Source organism: Sinohyriopsis cumingii, chromosome 16 (genome assembly GCF_028554795.1).
Source record: "Sinohyriopsis cumingii isolate HCF-2022 chromosome 16, ASM2855479v2, whole genome shotgun sequence".
NCBI classification, from domain to species: Eukaryota; Metazoa; Mollusca; class Bivalvia; order Unionida; family Unionidae; genus Sinohyriopsis; species Sinohyriopsis cumingii.
In genome coordinates this window covers 41,533,447-41,549,274 of record NC_142976.1, presented here as the reverse complement: position 1 = coordinate 41,549,274, position 15,828 = coordinate 41,533,447, and the positions used below count along the sequence as shown (strand labels likewise).

At 34.8% G+C, this 15,828-nt stretch overlaps 1 protein-coding gene across 16 annotated transcripts in view; it reads left to right on the top strand.

The window, feature by feature from the left end:
• Positions 1-15,828, top strand: part of LOC149780294 (uncharacterized) — a 222,413-nt gene that overhangs the window by 166,734 nt on the left and 39,851 nt on the right. For all 16 annotated transcript variants that reach the window (XM_089937115.1, XM_089937101.1, XM_089937108.1 and 13 more), the window contains one exon: positions 4,885-4,968. In XM_089937115.1, the coding sequence (XP_089793241.1) occupies positions 4,885-4,968 (84 nt within the window). The remainder of the gene's footprint in view (positions 1-4,884; positions 4,969-15,828) is intronic.

The window sequence follows — 15,828 nt, the reverse complement described above, 5'->3', positions numbered from 1 at the left end:
AGAAGGCATTAGATGTCATATGCTGGATTGAGGATCAAATGATCAGTTGTGTTTAAATAACAAACTTTCATCAGCTATTATAATATTGACCAATATTTGTTTAAAGACAGAATGATTAGTGTTGAAATAAGACACAGAGGATTACCATTTTTGCCTTTTTCAGGTTTTTGAATTAGTTTGAAACTGATCATTGTATCGGAAAGGATACAATGACCTGTTTCAATACTATTGGTAATTGATATTTTCTAGCACTGTAATACTTACAGGCAAAGTGCTTGTTGACATTGATGAGAAAATCCTGACTATATGTATTAGAAATTATTATGAAATAAATTTTTAAAAATTTAATTGTTACATTAATTCAACAAATTAAGTTCATGATCTAGTTGTTTTGTTACCAGACACTTGTGTACTGATTGAAATTAATATTACTGAACACAATCTACACAGTTCAGAAATAGTATTAAATATGACAGTTTTACAATAAAGATTTCTCTAATCACCTGAATTGCTGTAAGTTTCAATACTGTATGAATAAAAGGAACATAGTTTTCAATCTTGGCCATATATTTCTTTCCGCTAGCTTAACACATTATTATTGTAAAATCCCTTTCAAGTAAACTATTTCTTATCAAATTACTTAAATTACTTTTTCTAAACCAATCTCATTCACAGAACTGTTTTGATCGTAATGTTTCTCTCATGAGAGAAAAAAACGAGCATTAGCAAAGGGATGGCACATTCCAGTCCATTTTGAAACCTGAAATAGTAATTTTCCTAACATTAAATGCTACAACTTGCAATCCACAATCACATAAAATTTCTTCATAAAAGCTGCATGATTTATTTATTAACCAGTTATACAAATAGTTGCTGTATTTACTCAGTTATAACTTGGCGCTCAGCATTAAGAGGTTAGTGTTAGGACTGGTCAGCCTGGTGTCAGAATAATGTGACTGGGGGGGATATCATGCTACATGTCTGCGGCATGATGCCCCAGTGCTAGACATCACTATTAGCTGTCACACTGCAGGCATCGTAGTGATATGACTGAAAAATTGTTAAAGCTACGTTAAAAATCCAAATCACACACACACACACACACACACACACACACACACACACACACACACACACACACACACACACACACACACACACACACACACACACACACACACACACACACACACACACACACACACACACACACACACACACACACACACACACACACACACACACACACACACACACACACACACACACACACACACACACACACACACACACACACACACACACACACACACACACACACACACACACACACACACACACACACACACACACACACACACACACACACACACACACACACACACACACACACACACACACACACACACACACACACACACACACACACACACACACACACACACACACACACACACACACACACACACACACACACACACACACACACACACACACACACACACACACACACACACACACACACACACACACACACACACACACACACACACACACACACACACACACACACACACACACACACACACACACACACACACACACACACACACACACACACACACACACACACACACACACACACACACACACAAGACAAATCCAACTGCAAACTGCTAGAAGTAATAAGTGGGACAAACAAAACAGACCCTGATCTGCAGGTTCATACGGTAGACCAGGATCTATGTTGTTTGCAGTTTGACTTGTCTTATGAGCAAGGATATATGGTAGAAAATAGCAAATAATTCGCAGTACATACTTAAGAAAATTTTTTGTAAATGAGGGTATGTTTACATAGGATTTTACATAGTTTAAAGGTAATTATAAAGTGTTGATGGTATGCAAGCTTTTCATTCTAATCAGATGTATTATATGTTTTACACCCTCTTTGTAGATATATATATATATATATGTTCAGTGGTATTCCTTTTGTTATCAGCTAGGTCGATAGGTGTCCTTATTTTTTAAAGAACTTTATTGTCTCGTTGTAGTTACTTCTTTTAAGACTATGGGTTTCAATTTACAGACTTATCTACTGTTTGACTTGTATTCATTTAGCAATAAACAAGTCAAGATTTAATCACGAAATGTTCTTTATAAACTACGGTCCACAGAGATACAAGCATTCACACATTTCTTTGGTGATACATTGTAAATTATTGGTCTTTATTATGACCACAAAACTAGTTGATTCTCTTGCCCTGAAGTATTCAAGAGCCACTTCGTCCATTCAAAGATCCACCAGTTGTTTATGGTAAATAAATAAACACAAAAGCTCCCTGGCTCTTGATTGCCTGTTGTTTATTCTCCTGTCTATAGTATCTAATCTTTTGCCTAGCAAAGATTAGAATGCATTTCTTCTGAAATACTCTTCAAATTTTGCCTCCTTCACTCTGTACAGGTAGAGTCCTGCCCTAGTCACCTATAATTCGTATCTGAAAAGTCTCAACTTGTTTTATACAGTTTATGCAGTATCTGTTAAAATCCTTCAGATAGCATGTTGGTTATTTGCAAGGTTTTGAATAATGGCTTACCTACCTTGATCACTTTTCTTTCAATTTGACAAGTCATCTGGGATGTGTTTACAAATGGATTAGCAAGGCTGATTATCCTTGGGAGAAAGGAGAATTAAAGATATGTATAAGTTTCCTTTCATGTACAAAAAATAAAATAGTTTCAGACTGGACTTTCAAATTAGTTGTAGGTAATTTCGTGGTACAGGTAACTCAGTTTTGTTGTATCTCAACAGTGGTGGAATTGTTTTTATCCCAGTGTTTTAAGTTGCTTTTATTTTACACCAGGGTAGATAGGAATAATGTAAAACCGGCAGAGTTGAATTGTCAATATTAAAACAGACTATATCTAAATGTTGTATCAGTTAGTTCACACACAGTAAAGTGCTGACAAGCTTCTTACAGGACTGAAATATTGGAGATCGTGGGGGATACTCTTCTGTGTGAAAAACTGTGGATATATTAGCTTTAATAGACTCTTAACTTGACAACTGCAATGGGTTAACAAACCATTTTGGTGTTTGCCCAAAACCATAAAGATGAATATGAGGTTTTAGAATTCTGTGAAGTAATTCTTGGATTTGTTGGTGGAAATTTTATATAGTGCCAGTTGTTTGATTTAGTGGAAGAAAAAAACGAAAAGATTTTGTGCTTTAGATAAGATCAATTTTTATCTTTTCAACTTGTGGAATCTGATATTCCTGTCAGGATTTGTTAATTTTGAGCTGGGAAATTCACTTCCTCAGGGTGAATTTGTTTTTGGATCATTGATGCACCATTCACATTACATGAGACTTCTTGTACTTGTGAAGACTGTCAGTTTGCACTGACGTATTTGGCACATACATTTGATTTCAGCATCTATAACAATTAGGACAAGGTAGAATTGTTGGAAGCCTTTAATGGTAATTTAAATCCATTTCTCAGTGGAGGAAATCCTAAGCAGAGGACTGAGAATGGTTTTTTTCCATGACTCATGGCAATAAAGCTTGTATACATAAGCAGCATCAGTTTCGTCAAGAAAACATGCCATATAGAACAAAGAACTGTTGTGTTGTGTTTGAATAAACATTCCTGTTGAAATTAAATATATATATACTCACTGAACTACATTTGTGGCTGAAATTGATTTACTCTGATGTTATTAAAAAATTTCTTTATTGATATTTGTTATTGATGTCAGGATCCAGCTAGACCTTTCTTTGTAGTTTGAGTTAATGGTGCATTAAAGTGGAAATCATTTATTCACTCAGGGTAACAGCTTTGTGATGAATGTAACAGTTAATTTCAGTTCTTCCATTATTTGTTTTGTGTGTTGGAGACCCAGCTTGTTGTGTCCTCCACTGAGAATTCATTTGCAAACTATGCAGTATTTTGAGCTTTGATCAGTATTTGATTGTTTACATACGTCGGACATAGATGCATTCACATGTATCTATGTAAAAGGAGAGATTCATTCTGAGATTTTTGGTTCTCAACTAGTATCTGTTTCAAATTTATCAGATTTGCTGGATTTTTCTTTCCTGAAATCTCAGATTTATGGAGTGCGATGTTAAACTGAAATATTCTGGAGGTTTATTGCAGTAGTTAAATATTTTTGTTGTATGTATGAAAAGAAAGCCGAACTCAGATGGATTTGATTTGATTTTGTTCATTTATAGTTTGAGGTCACTTGAGATCAGATAAAATGAGCTCCCCATTTGTCTTCAGGCAGTTAACCACTGGATCCCCTTTCAGGGAGATTGTCTGGCCCTTAGAAACAGGAGACACAGATATTAGGGAAGGCAATGAAAGAATTGAAGATGTGGTTGAACCTTTTAATAGAGAACTGTTTGAACAGCATCGTCGTAACCTTAGTGACCCACTTTGTAATGAAAGACTTTCAGGAGACACGAGGGATTTAGAAGGAAACTCTGATATTGATTCCACTATGGATTTTACTCCGACACGAGATTACAGTCAGAGTGTCCTGGATTTACAGCATAAAAAGAAGGAATTTATTGGGCACAGTAAATATGAGTATGAAAAAATGGTAGATTCGCAGGGAATAGTCAAGGATATTATCAGCAGAGAACGCATTGAGGAGCTTAGTCAAATGTATCGGGAGAGAATGAACCAAAGGAAACGAATTGGACAAACAGGTGCCAGTCCAGATATAGGAAGTGAAAATTTAAATAAGAGGGTGACATTTAGGGAGAATACTGAAATCAAAGGAAATTCTAGTCCATCATCCCGGGAGACGTATAATGATAGTGTGAAAGAGATTGTTTCTGATACCATGATTAATCGCTACAATGATGCTTTGTTGCAGATTGAAAAGCTGGAGGCCAACATTAAATCTTTGAAGCTGGAAGTTAATTCGCTGCAAACTTCCAAGGCTCATGCAGAGGGAAGGGTAAGTTGACCACTTGAATATTCCTCTGTCTCTATATGTCGTCTTGCACTAACTCTCTCTCTCTCTCTCTCATATGCAGGTAATAACTTCTATTTTACGATGATGCACCACACCTTTGGAGGGAATACTATTTATAAAACAAATTTGGAGTTTTTATTTTAAGAATTTTATATTTTTACCTTTAGTTGTTTCTTTTATATACCTTTTACACAATTTAAACTCTTCACCATTTATACTTTTCTCTTGTTGTACTCAAGCTTTTACTTATTTGAAAGGGTTTATCTATCAAATGCTTTTGAGCAATTCTTTATCTTTAAATATTGAGAATTTACGATTTAATCAGCACCATGTAGCCAGTATTGTGCTGACATGCTGTTAAACTTTATACCTATGCACATACTGTACATTTTCCATTACATAATTATCTCTGTTGTGTAAGTGCTAAGTATATCAAAAAATAATTTGAGGTTTTAGCTTGTATACCAAATGTAAGGGCTTGTTAAATATGTTTTATCTTTGAAAATAAGCTTTTTTGACATGTATTTTCAGTCAGGTGTACCTTTACTGGTTTTAATGATGATTAATCAAAACCAGCTTACAGAGATCTGTGCCTGCAGAGAACATAGTCATAATTCATACCGTTTTATGGAAATTCTTTTTTATTTATGGTCTGATTAGTTATTCGATATTTTTAATACATGTTATGAAAATGTAAGCTCTGCAATTTTTTTAAAACTTGTTATTTATTGAGCATGAATTTTGTATACATAGTACTTTCTTGTCCAATTTATTTTATCAGGTTTTTTTAATGTTGGCTTGAATTTACATCATAAGTACCATATATACTCACTTATAAGTCAAGCTCAATTGCAAACAACATAGACTCTGATATGCCATTATATAATGTGCTGGCCAATCAGAGACTGTTGTTTGTTCTACTGATTATTCCTAACCAACTGTATAGACTGGATCTGCCAGCACATTATGCAATGGCAGAATGGACCTGTGCAGTTTGTAGTCGGACTTGACTTATAAGCAAGTACGTACAGTACCTGTTGTAACTTGTTGCAAATAATTTGACCACCACTCTAATTCATCCCAAGATTAGAGACCTTTTATCGCTGAATTGAATATTGACACGATGACAATTCAGTCTTCAAATAAGCAAAGTCAACTTAATTTTTCCTTCAATACAAATAATAAATTTGTAAAACCCCATTCCTGTGGGATGTCTTAATGGTATTGTCATGTTCCATTAAGTGAAAACATTTTGTCCAGGATGACGAAAATATTTTATTGACAAAATCAGCAAGTGAAATGCTTTTTCAATTATTCAGGGGGCTATACAGGTAGAAATTACTTTCCTAATTAGTGGTGGCCTACTGTGTGAACCAATATCTGCTCTCTCTAATTAGTACACTTGTAATAATTACTCCACAATTATATCCCCTGGTGGTATTACAATGTGCACTCTTGTATTAGAGTTTTGTTGAAAATGAAGTCCTCTCTCATGAATCACCCACATTTGTGAATTTTGCATTTAAACTTGGATTTTCTGCTTGATCAGTGTGAGGTTATGTTTAGAACAGGTGTGCTAGGCAATTGAGCTGATATGTACTCTTGCATAGTAAGATTTCACTCAACATGCTGTGTTGGGTGTACAGGTCTTGTTGCCATGAAATGACATTCTATTATGAAATGAGTTCTTACTAAATATTTGTAAACTCACTACTCAGAGATGAATTGCATTAATCTTCTTTTAAGGACCAGGGCCCAGTTTCATAAAAGGTCCAGTATTATAAGGGCCTAATTTCATAAAGACCCTGTTCATAAGGGCCTAATTTCATAATGACCCATTTTCATGAGGGCCCTTTCATAAGGACATAGTTTCTAAGGGTCCAGTTTCATAAGGGCCTAGACTCATAAAAGTCCAGTTTCATGAGGATATAGTTTCATAAGGGCCTAATTTCATAAGGACCCAGTTTCATGAGGGCCCTTTCATAAGGACATAGTTTCTAAGGGTCCAGTTTCATAAGGGTCCAGTTTCATGAGGATCTAGTTTCATAAGGGCCTAATTTCATAAAAGGACCCAGTTTCATGAGGGCCCTTTCATAAGGACATAGTTTCTAAGGGTCCAGTTTCATAAGGGCCTAGTTTCATAAGGATCTAGCTTCATAAGGGTCCAGTTTTGTAAGGGCCCAGTTTCATAAGGGCATAGTTTCATAAAGGCCACGTTTCATAAAGGCACAGTTTCAAAAGGGCCAAGTTTCAAAAGGGCAGAGTTTCATAAGGGACTAGTTTCAATAAGGGCCCAGTTTCATAACGGCATAGTTTCTTAAAGGCCAATTTTCTTAATGGCACAATTTCATAACAGCATAGTTTCATAATGGCACAGTTTTGTAAAGGCCAAGTTTCATAAGGGCATAGTTTCATATAAGGGCATAGTTTCCTAACAATGCAGTTTTATAAGGGCAAAGTTTCATAATGGCCCAGTTACAAAAGGGCCAAGTTTCATAAGGGGCTAGTTTCATAAGGGCCCAGTTTCATATAAGGGCATAGTTTTGTAAAGGCCAAGTTTCATAATGGTCCAGTTACAAAAGGGCCAAGTTTCATAAGGGGCTAGTTTCATAATGGCCTAGTTTCATAAGGGCATAGTTTTGTAAGGGCCAAGTTTCATAAGGGCCCAGTTTCATAAAGGCCCAGTTTCATATAAGGTCATAGTTTCCTAATGACGCAGATTTATTTGGGCAAAGTTTCATAAAGGCTGTTTCATAAGACAATTGTTTTATAAGGGTCCAGTTTCATAAGGCCCTAATTTTATAAGGGCCCACTTTCATAAGGGCTCAGTTTTATAAAAGGGATTTGTGGCACCACTATCACAACTGTCAGTGTTACTGTGTTTCTGGCACTGCAACTGCTTTTTGTCATTCTTACAGGGTTTGTGACACCTATGCTACTGCAATCAGTGTTACAGCATTTGTGGCACTGCTAGAATTGTTGTTAGTGATAAATAGACAATGATGATGAATGAGACCATAATAATAATAATAATAATAATAATAATGATATTTGTCCACTGACATTTAGGAGATAATCTTATGAATAGTGAGTCTCCCTCCCCAGCATATTAATTTATGACAAAACAATTCAGAGACCATGTTTACCTGCATTCATGTTTAAGTGACAAATGTATGAATGAAAATTTCATGATTATCATTAAAGCACTCTCACATTGGCATGCTCTCTTACATACCCATACTGGCTTGGCCAATGTAGGTAGGTATGTTAGAAAGCTTGCCACTAGCTCCCTGTGGGTGCATGGTTCATCCTGGGGATTTCCCAGCTTCTTCCTTCACCATATATTCTTGCCACCATGTATAGCATGTGATGTGCCAAAAAATGTTAGTCCCACAAAACAAACAAACTTGTTCATTAAAGCCCCTCATTATGACAGGTTTCCTGTCATCAGGCAAGTATGACCATGAATCCCATTTCATGCAGTACTGGTAAAATGATATTGTATTATCTGCCTCATTATAAAGCAGTCTCACTGTAAGGCAGTATGCTCTGGCTTCCATAGACAGTATTATAATGAGATTGTACTGTATTATGTACTTCATTATAAGGCAGTATAATCTATGGCTTCCATAGACAGCATTATAATGAGGTAGTACTGTACTGTGTTCTTCATTATAAGGCAGTCTCACGATAAGGCAGTATACTCAATGGCTTCCATAGGCAGCATTATAATGAGGTAGTACTCTATCATGTACCTCATTATAAAGTAGTACATTAAATAGCTCTATGGGCAGCATTATGATGAGGGAATAGTGTCTAATCTATTAACATGAAAATCGAATAACTTATAAATCCTGTTACTTCTTTTTCCATTTCTATCTATCTTAAATCTGCACCGTTGTTGTAGGCAAGAAGGGGTCATCGGAATATATTGTTCACAGATGTAATCAACTTAATGGTTCACTTCAAATGATGACTATATGTTTAGTTTTTATTAGCAGTAATTAAATCCCATTTTTTTCCATCTTCTTATGAAGAACTGTTAATTTTTTTACTGTGATACAGTTAAACCTGTCATGAGAGACTGCCTGTTTTGAGAGACCAGGATCTCCATGCACATATTTATTGAATATATTTTGTTGTGACCTGTTATGAGAGACCACCTGACTTGAGAGACATTTGTTGTTTGGCAGAAGGGGTGGTCTTTCAAGACAGGTTCAACTGTACTTCATTGTAGCTGCACACATGTATGAGTTTTAATTCAGTATCTGCATGTGTTCTCCATGCTCTTTACCCAGCATTAATTAGGTCAAAAATGCTTGTGTGTGCATGAAATCATTCAGAAATGAAAACAGGTAGCTGCAGTACCATTATCAAATGATGAAGAAAACACAGTCACAATAAGACCTCTTGGGTAGCCTAGTGATTAGAGCATCCACCTCAGATTCAAGAGGTCACAGGTTCGAACCCAGACCAAGTCATACCAAAGTCTTAGAAAAATGGCACTCAGCATTAAGAGGTTAGTGTTAGGACTGGTCGACCTGGAGTCAGGATAATGTGACTGGGTGGGACATCATGCTATGTGTCTGTGGCATGATGCCCTGGTGCTCAACATCACTATAAACTGCCACACTGCAGACATCATAGCAATATGACTGATAAATTGTTAAAACGACATTAAAAATACAGATCACATATGCACACACTCACACACACAGTCACAAACATGGATATACAGCTTTTATGAAAGCAGTAAATAAATTTCTGTTAAGTAATTACTATGAAAATAACATTCTTATCTGGTAAAAACTCAATGAATAGTCTGAGTATTTACTTTACTAAAGTTCCAGTATAATAAAAAAAATCATCATTTTAAGTTAGTTCATAAGATGCATCTTAACAAAGACATTCCTTTGAATATTTTTATAGCAGCGTCAGATCAGTCTCATGATTTATGATGTGAATCAGGAAACTATCATGAGACAAGAGAGAGAGATATAAAATGAGAGACAGAGATGTAAAATGAGAGTAAGAAAATCAACATAACACTATTTTATCTTATACTTTTCCAGTTGATATTTTATGATTGCAGTGATTATAAAATAAACATGAATCATTCTAAGGGCATATTTACAGACACTGGGGGTACTTTTCTTTATAGCTGTTTTGAACTTTTGAGTATTTGAAATTGTATTTTTTAATATTATACAGGTTACCTCTCTATTCTAAAAGGACATATTTCTTTTTCTCCAAAATGATAGAATATTTCTCCTTGACAGTTGATTTGAATCTTCATTATTTATTAACACTGCTGTCAGGTCCTTAGTAAGAGGCATTATGTACAGCAGTGTAAGAGTTGAAATTTAATACCAATCCTGAGCTCTTCACGCCTTCTTGTCATTTTGGATAATTTGCAGCATAATTGTGTTTGATTTGGAAACTTAAATAGCATAATAATTGGTTGATGTGCAAATGTCTTATTGATTAGGTTTCATATCCAGGTATTTTTCTTATGTTCACATTTAGGTTTCACATTGGATGAAATAGGGTGTGGTGGGGCAGAACTTTGATTCGTAACTCTGTATTACACCCTGATGATTTGTTAAGATTCTCACCACAGATTGCCATACATGATCATCGGCTAGTGTGATGCTTGGCTACAAGATAATTAGGTGTTGGAGATAATTTGATAACGTGGGATAATTACCATGTAACACTTGAACAGTTGATTAAAATAAAATATAAAATCTACATGGTAATATAAGACATACCTTAGATATATACTCATACAAGTCAGATCCAGCTGTAGACATCATAAATCTAGATTTTCCGCCACATTATGTAATGGCAGATTTTTGTCTTATTTGCTATTGGATATGTCTTGTATGCACATGATACAGTATAGAATTGTTTTTATATACTGCTGTATTTAATAGTGTGTAATGAATGCCTGTCCATGAGCAGTGTAGACTCATTGCTGTTGCACAGATGTACTGGCAGATGAGGGTCTATGATATTCATTTAAAATGCAAATTTCAGCAGTAGCATCAACCCTGATCCTCTGGAATACATGGCAATGACATATTTTGGTCATTATGGAGTTGGATATGATATATATTTATATAAGTGGGAATCAACCACAGGCAACATAGACCTAGATCTCCAGTAGCATACAGCACTGGCAGATTTGGTCTGTGTTTTTGGTTCCACTTTTTTAAGTTATTATTCCTAACAAACTGCATAAACCCTGATCTGCCAGTCCATTTATACTTGGATATATATGATCTGTGTTATATATACATGTACATTGGCATATACACTATTTAGTATATATGCATGTATGCATGGGTATATAAAATGTGTTAAATACATGCATATATAGGATATGTGTGATATACATTGGTATATATGTTATGTACATGGGTATATACAGAATATTATATACATATGTACATGTCAGTTTTATAAATGGCTATATTGTGAATGCGTTATTTACTTGGTTACATATGGTATTTGTGAACTACATGGGTATATATATATATATATATATATATATATATATATATATATATATATATATATATATATATATGTATGTATGTATGTATACATTCTGTGCTGTGCTATGTACATGAGCATATTATGTTGCAGCATTGCACCCAGCAATGTTCTATATTGGGGGGGGAGGCTTAATTTAAATGATTTTGTTCTCCTGCAATAACTTTGCAATAGGGATTACCATCTTTTCGCAGAGTCATGGGACACCCAGGGTTTTTGGACAAGCTATATTTGTTCTCTTTTACATACACCTTAAGTTTTCAGACAGTCATGGTTGGTAATTGTATTCTTGGTCCTAATTTTCATACTTACTAAATAAGATCAGTTACAATTTGTACAAAGAAACAGAGATGTAATTCTATCTGATACAGCAGTCGGTATTGTAAAATGAAAATGACACATGATGCCTGCAAATGATATCAAGAGTTTCCATTTAATACTTATAAACCTTAATTATGCATATATATGTTGTGAGATACTGTCTGAAAATTACCATTTCTCTAAATTTATATCATCTATAGTTATTCTTTTCTGGTTAACATTGTTCAAAGGATATGATAAAAGAAAACATTATATCAGTTGCATTAAGTAGATCAGATTTGAAATGAATAGATTCCCTGTAGTTACGGCTTATCATTCTCTGAAAAGAAAGGATAAATTCATAAAACTGGTATGCATAACATTAAGTTTTGACACTGGCATCTTTAATTAAATGTGGAAAATCTTTTTAAGTCCGTCTTATGAAAGCTGTCATGACTATTCAGTTTAAGATTGTCAATCCCTTGAAACTTGCATTATTGATGCAGTTTTAATTAGGAAGAGCTTTATAAAAATTATACATTTAATGCGCCAGACCCCTTATTGATATGGCTAATCATTCCAAGAAACAAAATATTGGTTTAGTAGATTATTATATTTGCAATACATACATTTTCTGTACATACACCCAACAAGTGGAGTAATGCAGTCAAGATAATATACTGCTTTACCATTTGGGTAAATGCAAGTTTGCCTCTATTATAAAGATTATTATTTTTTGAAAATATAACCTAATAAAGTAGCATTAAATTTGAGGCAGACATAACATCATCAGAAATAGCAAACTGAAGTTCAACACTGATAACAATAATGTTCATTACATGTGAAACCAGCAAGCTGAGGTTCAACACTGATAAAAATAATGTTCATTACATGTGAAAACAGCAAGCCGAGGTTCAACACTGATAAAAATAATGTTCATTACATGTGAAAAGAAACAACTTTTTCCCCAGGACAGACCATGTATTATTGGATAAAATACCTACGTTGTATGATTAAATATTATAATGTGAGCACATTTCATGAGGTTTATGTTCATTATAATTAAGCATTTACCAGGGATGTCACATTCATTGTTACCATCAGGTGTATCTACGTACTAGAAGAGTTTCCCCCCTAATTGTGTGTTGGGAACTCCCCTTCTTGCTCTTCCAATATTTTCTTGCCACATACAGTACATTTACATATAAGATCTGTCATTGAGACTGAGTTTATTCGCAAAGTTAAATTGTTGTTTGGGGTTTTATGCCATTTTTCAGCACATGATAGGCTGTAAATAGCAGCAGGTAGAATTAATGGAGGATGAACCTGGGAAAAACCCTGGTAAGAACCACTGACCAATGGGAAACTACTGGCAAGCTTTCTCACATACCCACATTGGCAGAGCCAGAGACTCGAACCCACATGGACAGAGGTGATATGGCAGTGATTGGTAATGGTGAGTGCTTTAGACCACTTGGCCACCAAGTCCCCAAATTAAATTAAAACAATACAACATTCAAGCAATGGGGTAAATTCTGCAAAATTCATGTTTTTGTCAAATTTTTACAAGCTGAGGCAACTTCTTCCACAAGGCTTGCCTGTATCAAATCACATGTTTAGAAGTGGCTATTTTATACAAGTTTTGACACTCACACACACACACACACACACAGAAAAGGTGGTGGTGATATTTAAGGCATATGTTGATATTATGAATGATATGGCAGATGAAGTTGACATTTAGAATACTTTTTCAGTGTTGTGCTAAATCACGTTGATATTTTATTTTTATCTGAGAGTTGTAACACACACTCCAACCACTTTTTTAGCAGACACATCTTTCAGAAATCTTTTTCGAGATTTAGAGCAACAGACATCAAAGAGGCAAGATATTGAAAAAAAAAACAAATGAAAGCTGATTCACAAATTTTGAGTGTATACCATTTATCGAAATGCACCAAATAAACAGTTTCTTGGCAATGTATCATGATACATGTGCTTGCAGGATCCATACCCTATGTTGCATATTGGTTGGGCTGTCAGGGGGACATTGTATGTACCTCTGTCCCCAATAATGATTAGATATGGGGATTTATTGACTTTGTGGGGACACTGGCAGTTTTGAGTGGGAGAATTACCTTGGGCTTGCTCAAGATGCAACACTGTGTACTAAAATATATGGGTAAAACCTCATACCCTTAACTCCCGCAAATAAAATTTTCACCTGTGTTTTGATCTTCATGATTCAGTTTCATGTTTTATAATGTAGAACCTAATACTCAGTCAAAACTTAAATCATCTACTTTCATTTTTCTCCAAAATAAATAAAATACCAGTCATACAGAAATTTTATATAAGTACATGGCATGAATAGAGCTTAGAGTACATTTTTGTGCAGTAATTAGCATCTTCAAAATGTTTAACTGCATTGGTTTTAATTAATTTTTTTCCAGATTCTATCATACATCTACAAGTATAATTGACGTATAATGGATAAAAGGATAAATTTACTTATATCGTATGACAAAGTCATTAAATATCATGATTTTAAAGAAGTGACTTAAAACATCTGCCAAAGTCCTTAAACATTTCAATCTTGAAGAAATGTTTCCTTTTGTTAGGAATGGCAAGATATTTCACACAGAAAGTGGATAATTCCCTTTGATTAAATGAGGTAGTTTACAATCCTGACTACCTTGTGTCATAAATCTGATAACGACTGGGTTTACCACAATATTTGAAAGCTGCCCTCACTGATAAAGGTTCACAGTTTTAATGTGTTCACTCCATAAATCATTCCAGATGAATGGCGTCTGTACTTAACCTGTAATATCCAGATATCTCTTCTGATGGTGGGAACAATATTGACGGCTTGCCCATTGTCGTAGGGAGAGCATGTGACTAAGGTTCTGCACTAAAACTGGACTACTATTAATTATAATATCGTTTGTGTTGCAAACAATGGTGGCTGCATCTTTTTTGCATAATATTGATAAGAATTTGTGATTTGAACATCTGGTCCTCAAGTCAGAATTATATTGAAATCTCAATGAAAATGAAACCAAAATCCTAAAAGAACATATTTCAAAATCTTGATGAATTTCCAAATTCACTCATGTTCTCCTATACATTTTATTCTCAATTGGTCATATATTTTTAAGTTTAATTGAGAGATTTTATGTTGTTTACAAATTTTATATTTTTAGAACTTTACTTTTAACTGCCAGGATTGTACTGACGTGCCATTAAACCCTGTACACACACACACTCACACACACACACACACACATTTACACATACACAATATGCCAAGGCCATTCCTAATCAGCACAAATAAATCTTCAGCATTTCTGACACCAGAAGGAGCACGCACATGTGTGTATACATAGCTACCAGTTTTGTAAATGAATGCTGGCTGTAAACTTAACTAAGTTATTTATTCATGTAAATATCTTAGTATCGACACTTGTGCATATGCATGTAAACCTGGTGCGGGTTAGTGATAATTGAGAACAAGTTGGGGATAATGTTCCATTTCTGATGACTTATAGCTTCTTAATGTACTGTGCAAACATAGAATCAAATATTGATCTTGACATAAATTTTCATCAAGTGGCAAGACCACGATAGTATAGACCATTATGACAGCGCTTTTAAGCTACTGCAATTGTTTACAAGTAGGATCAGTTCAGGTGATTTCTATGATACTCAAGCATTTTTGGTATTTGTTGTATTTGTTTAAGTGTATAATACTTGACATGGTATACCTATGTATTGATTGTCATAGCTTATCCTAGGATAGGTTATACATATTTTGGCTGTAGGCAAAGTAATCTGTCCTTAGCAATGCCTTGCAAGCAGGGATTTTGTATAATCAGCTATATGAAGTCATCAATCATATAGCTATCTTATCATTCTGTTTGATCCAGATTGCTATGTCAGAACGAGTTTCTGTTTTTGCACCATTCTTTGAGACCAAAGACA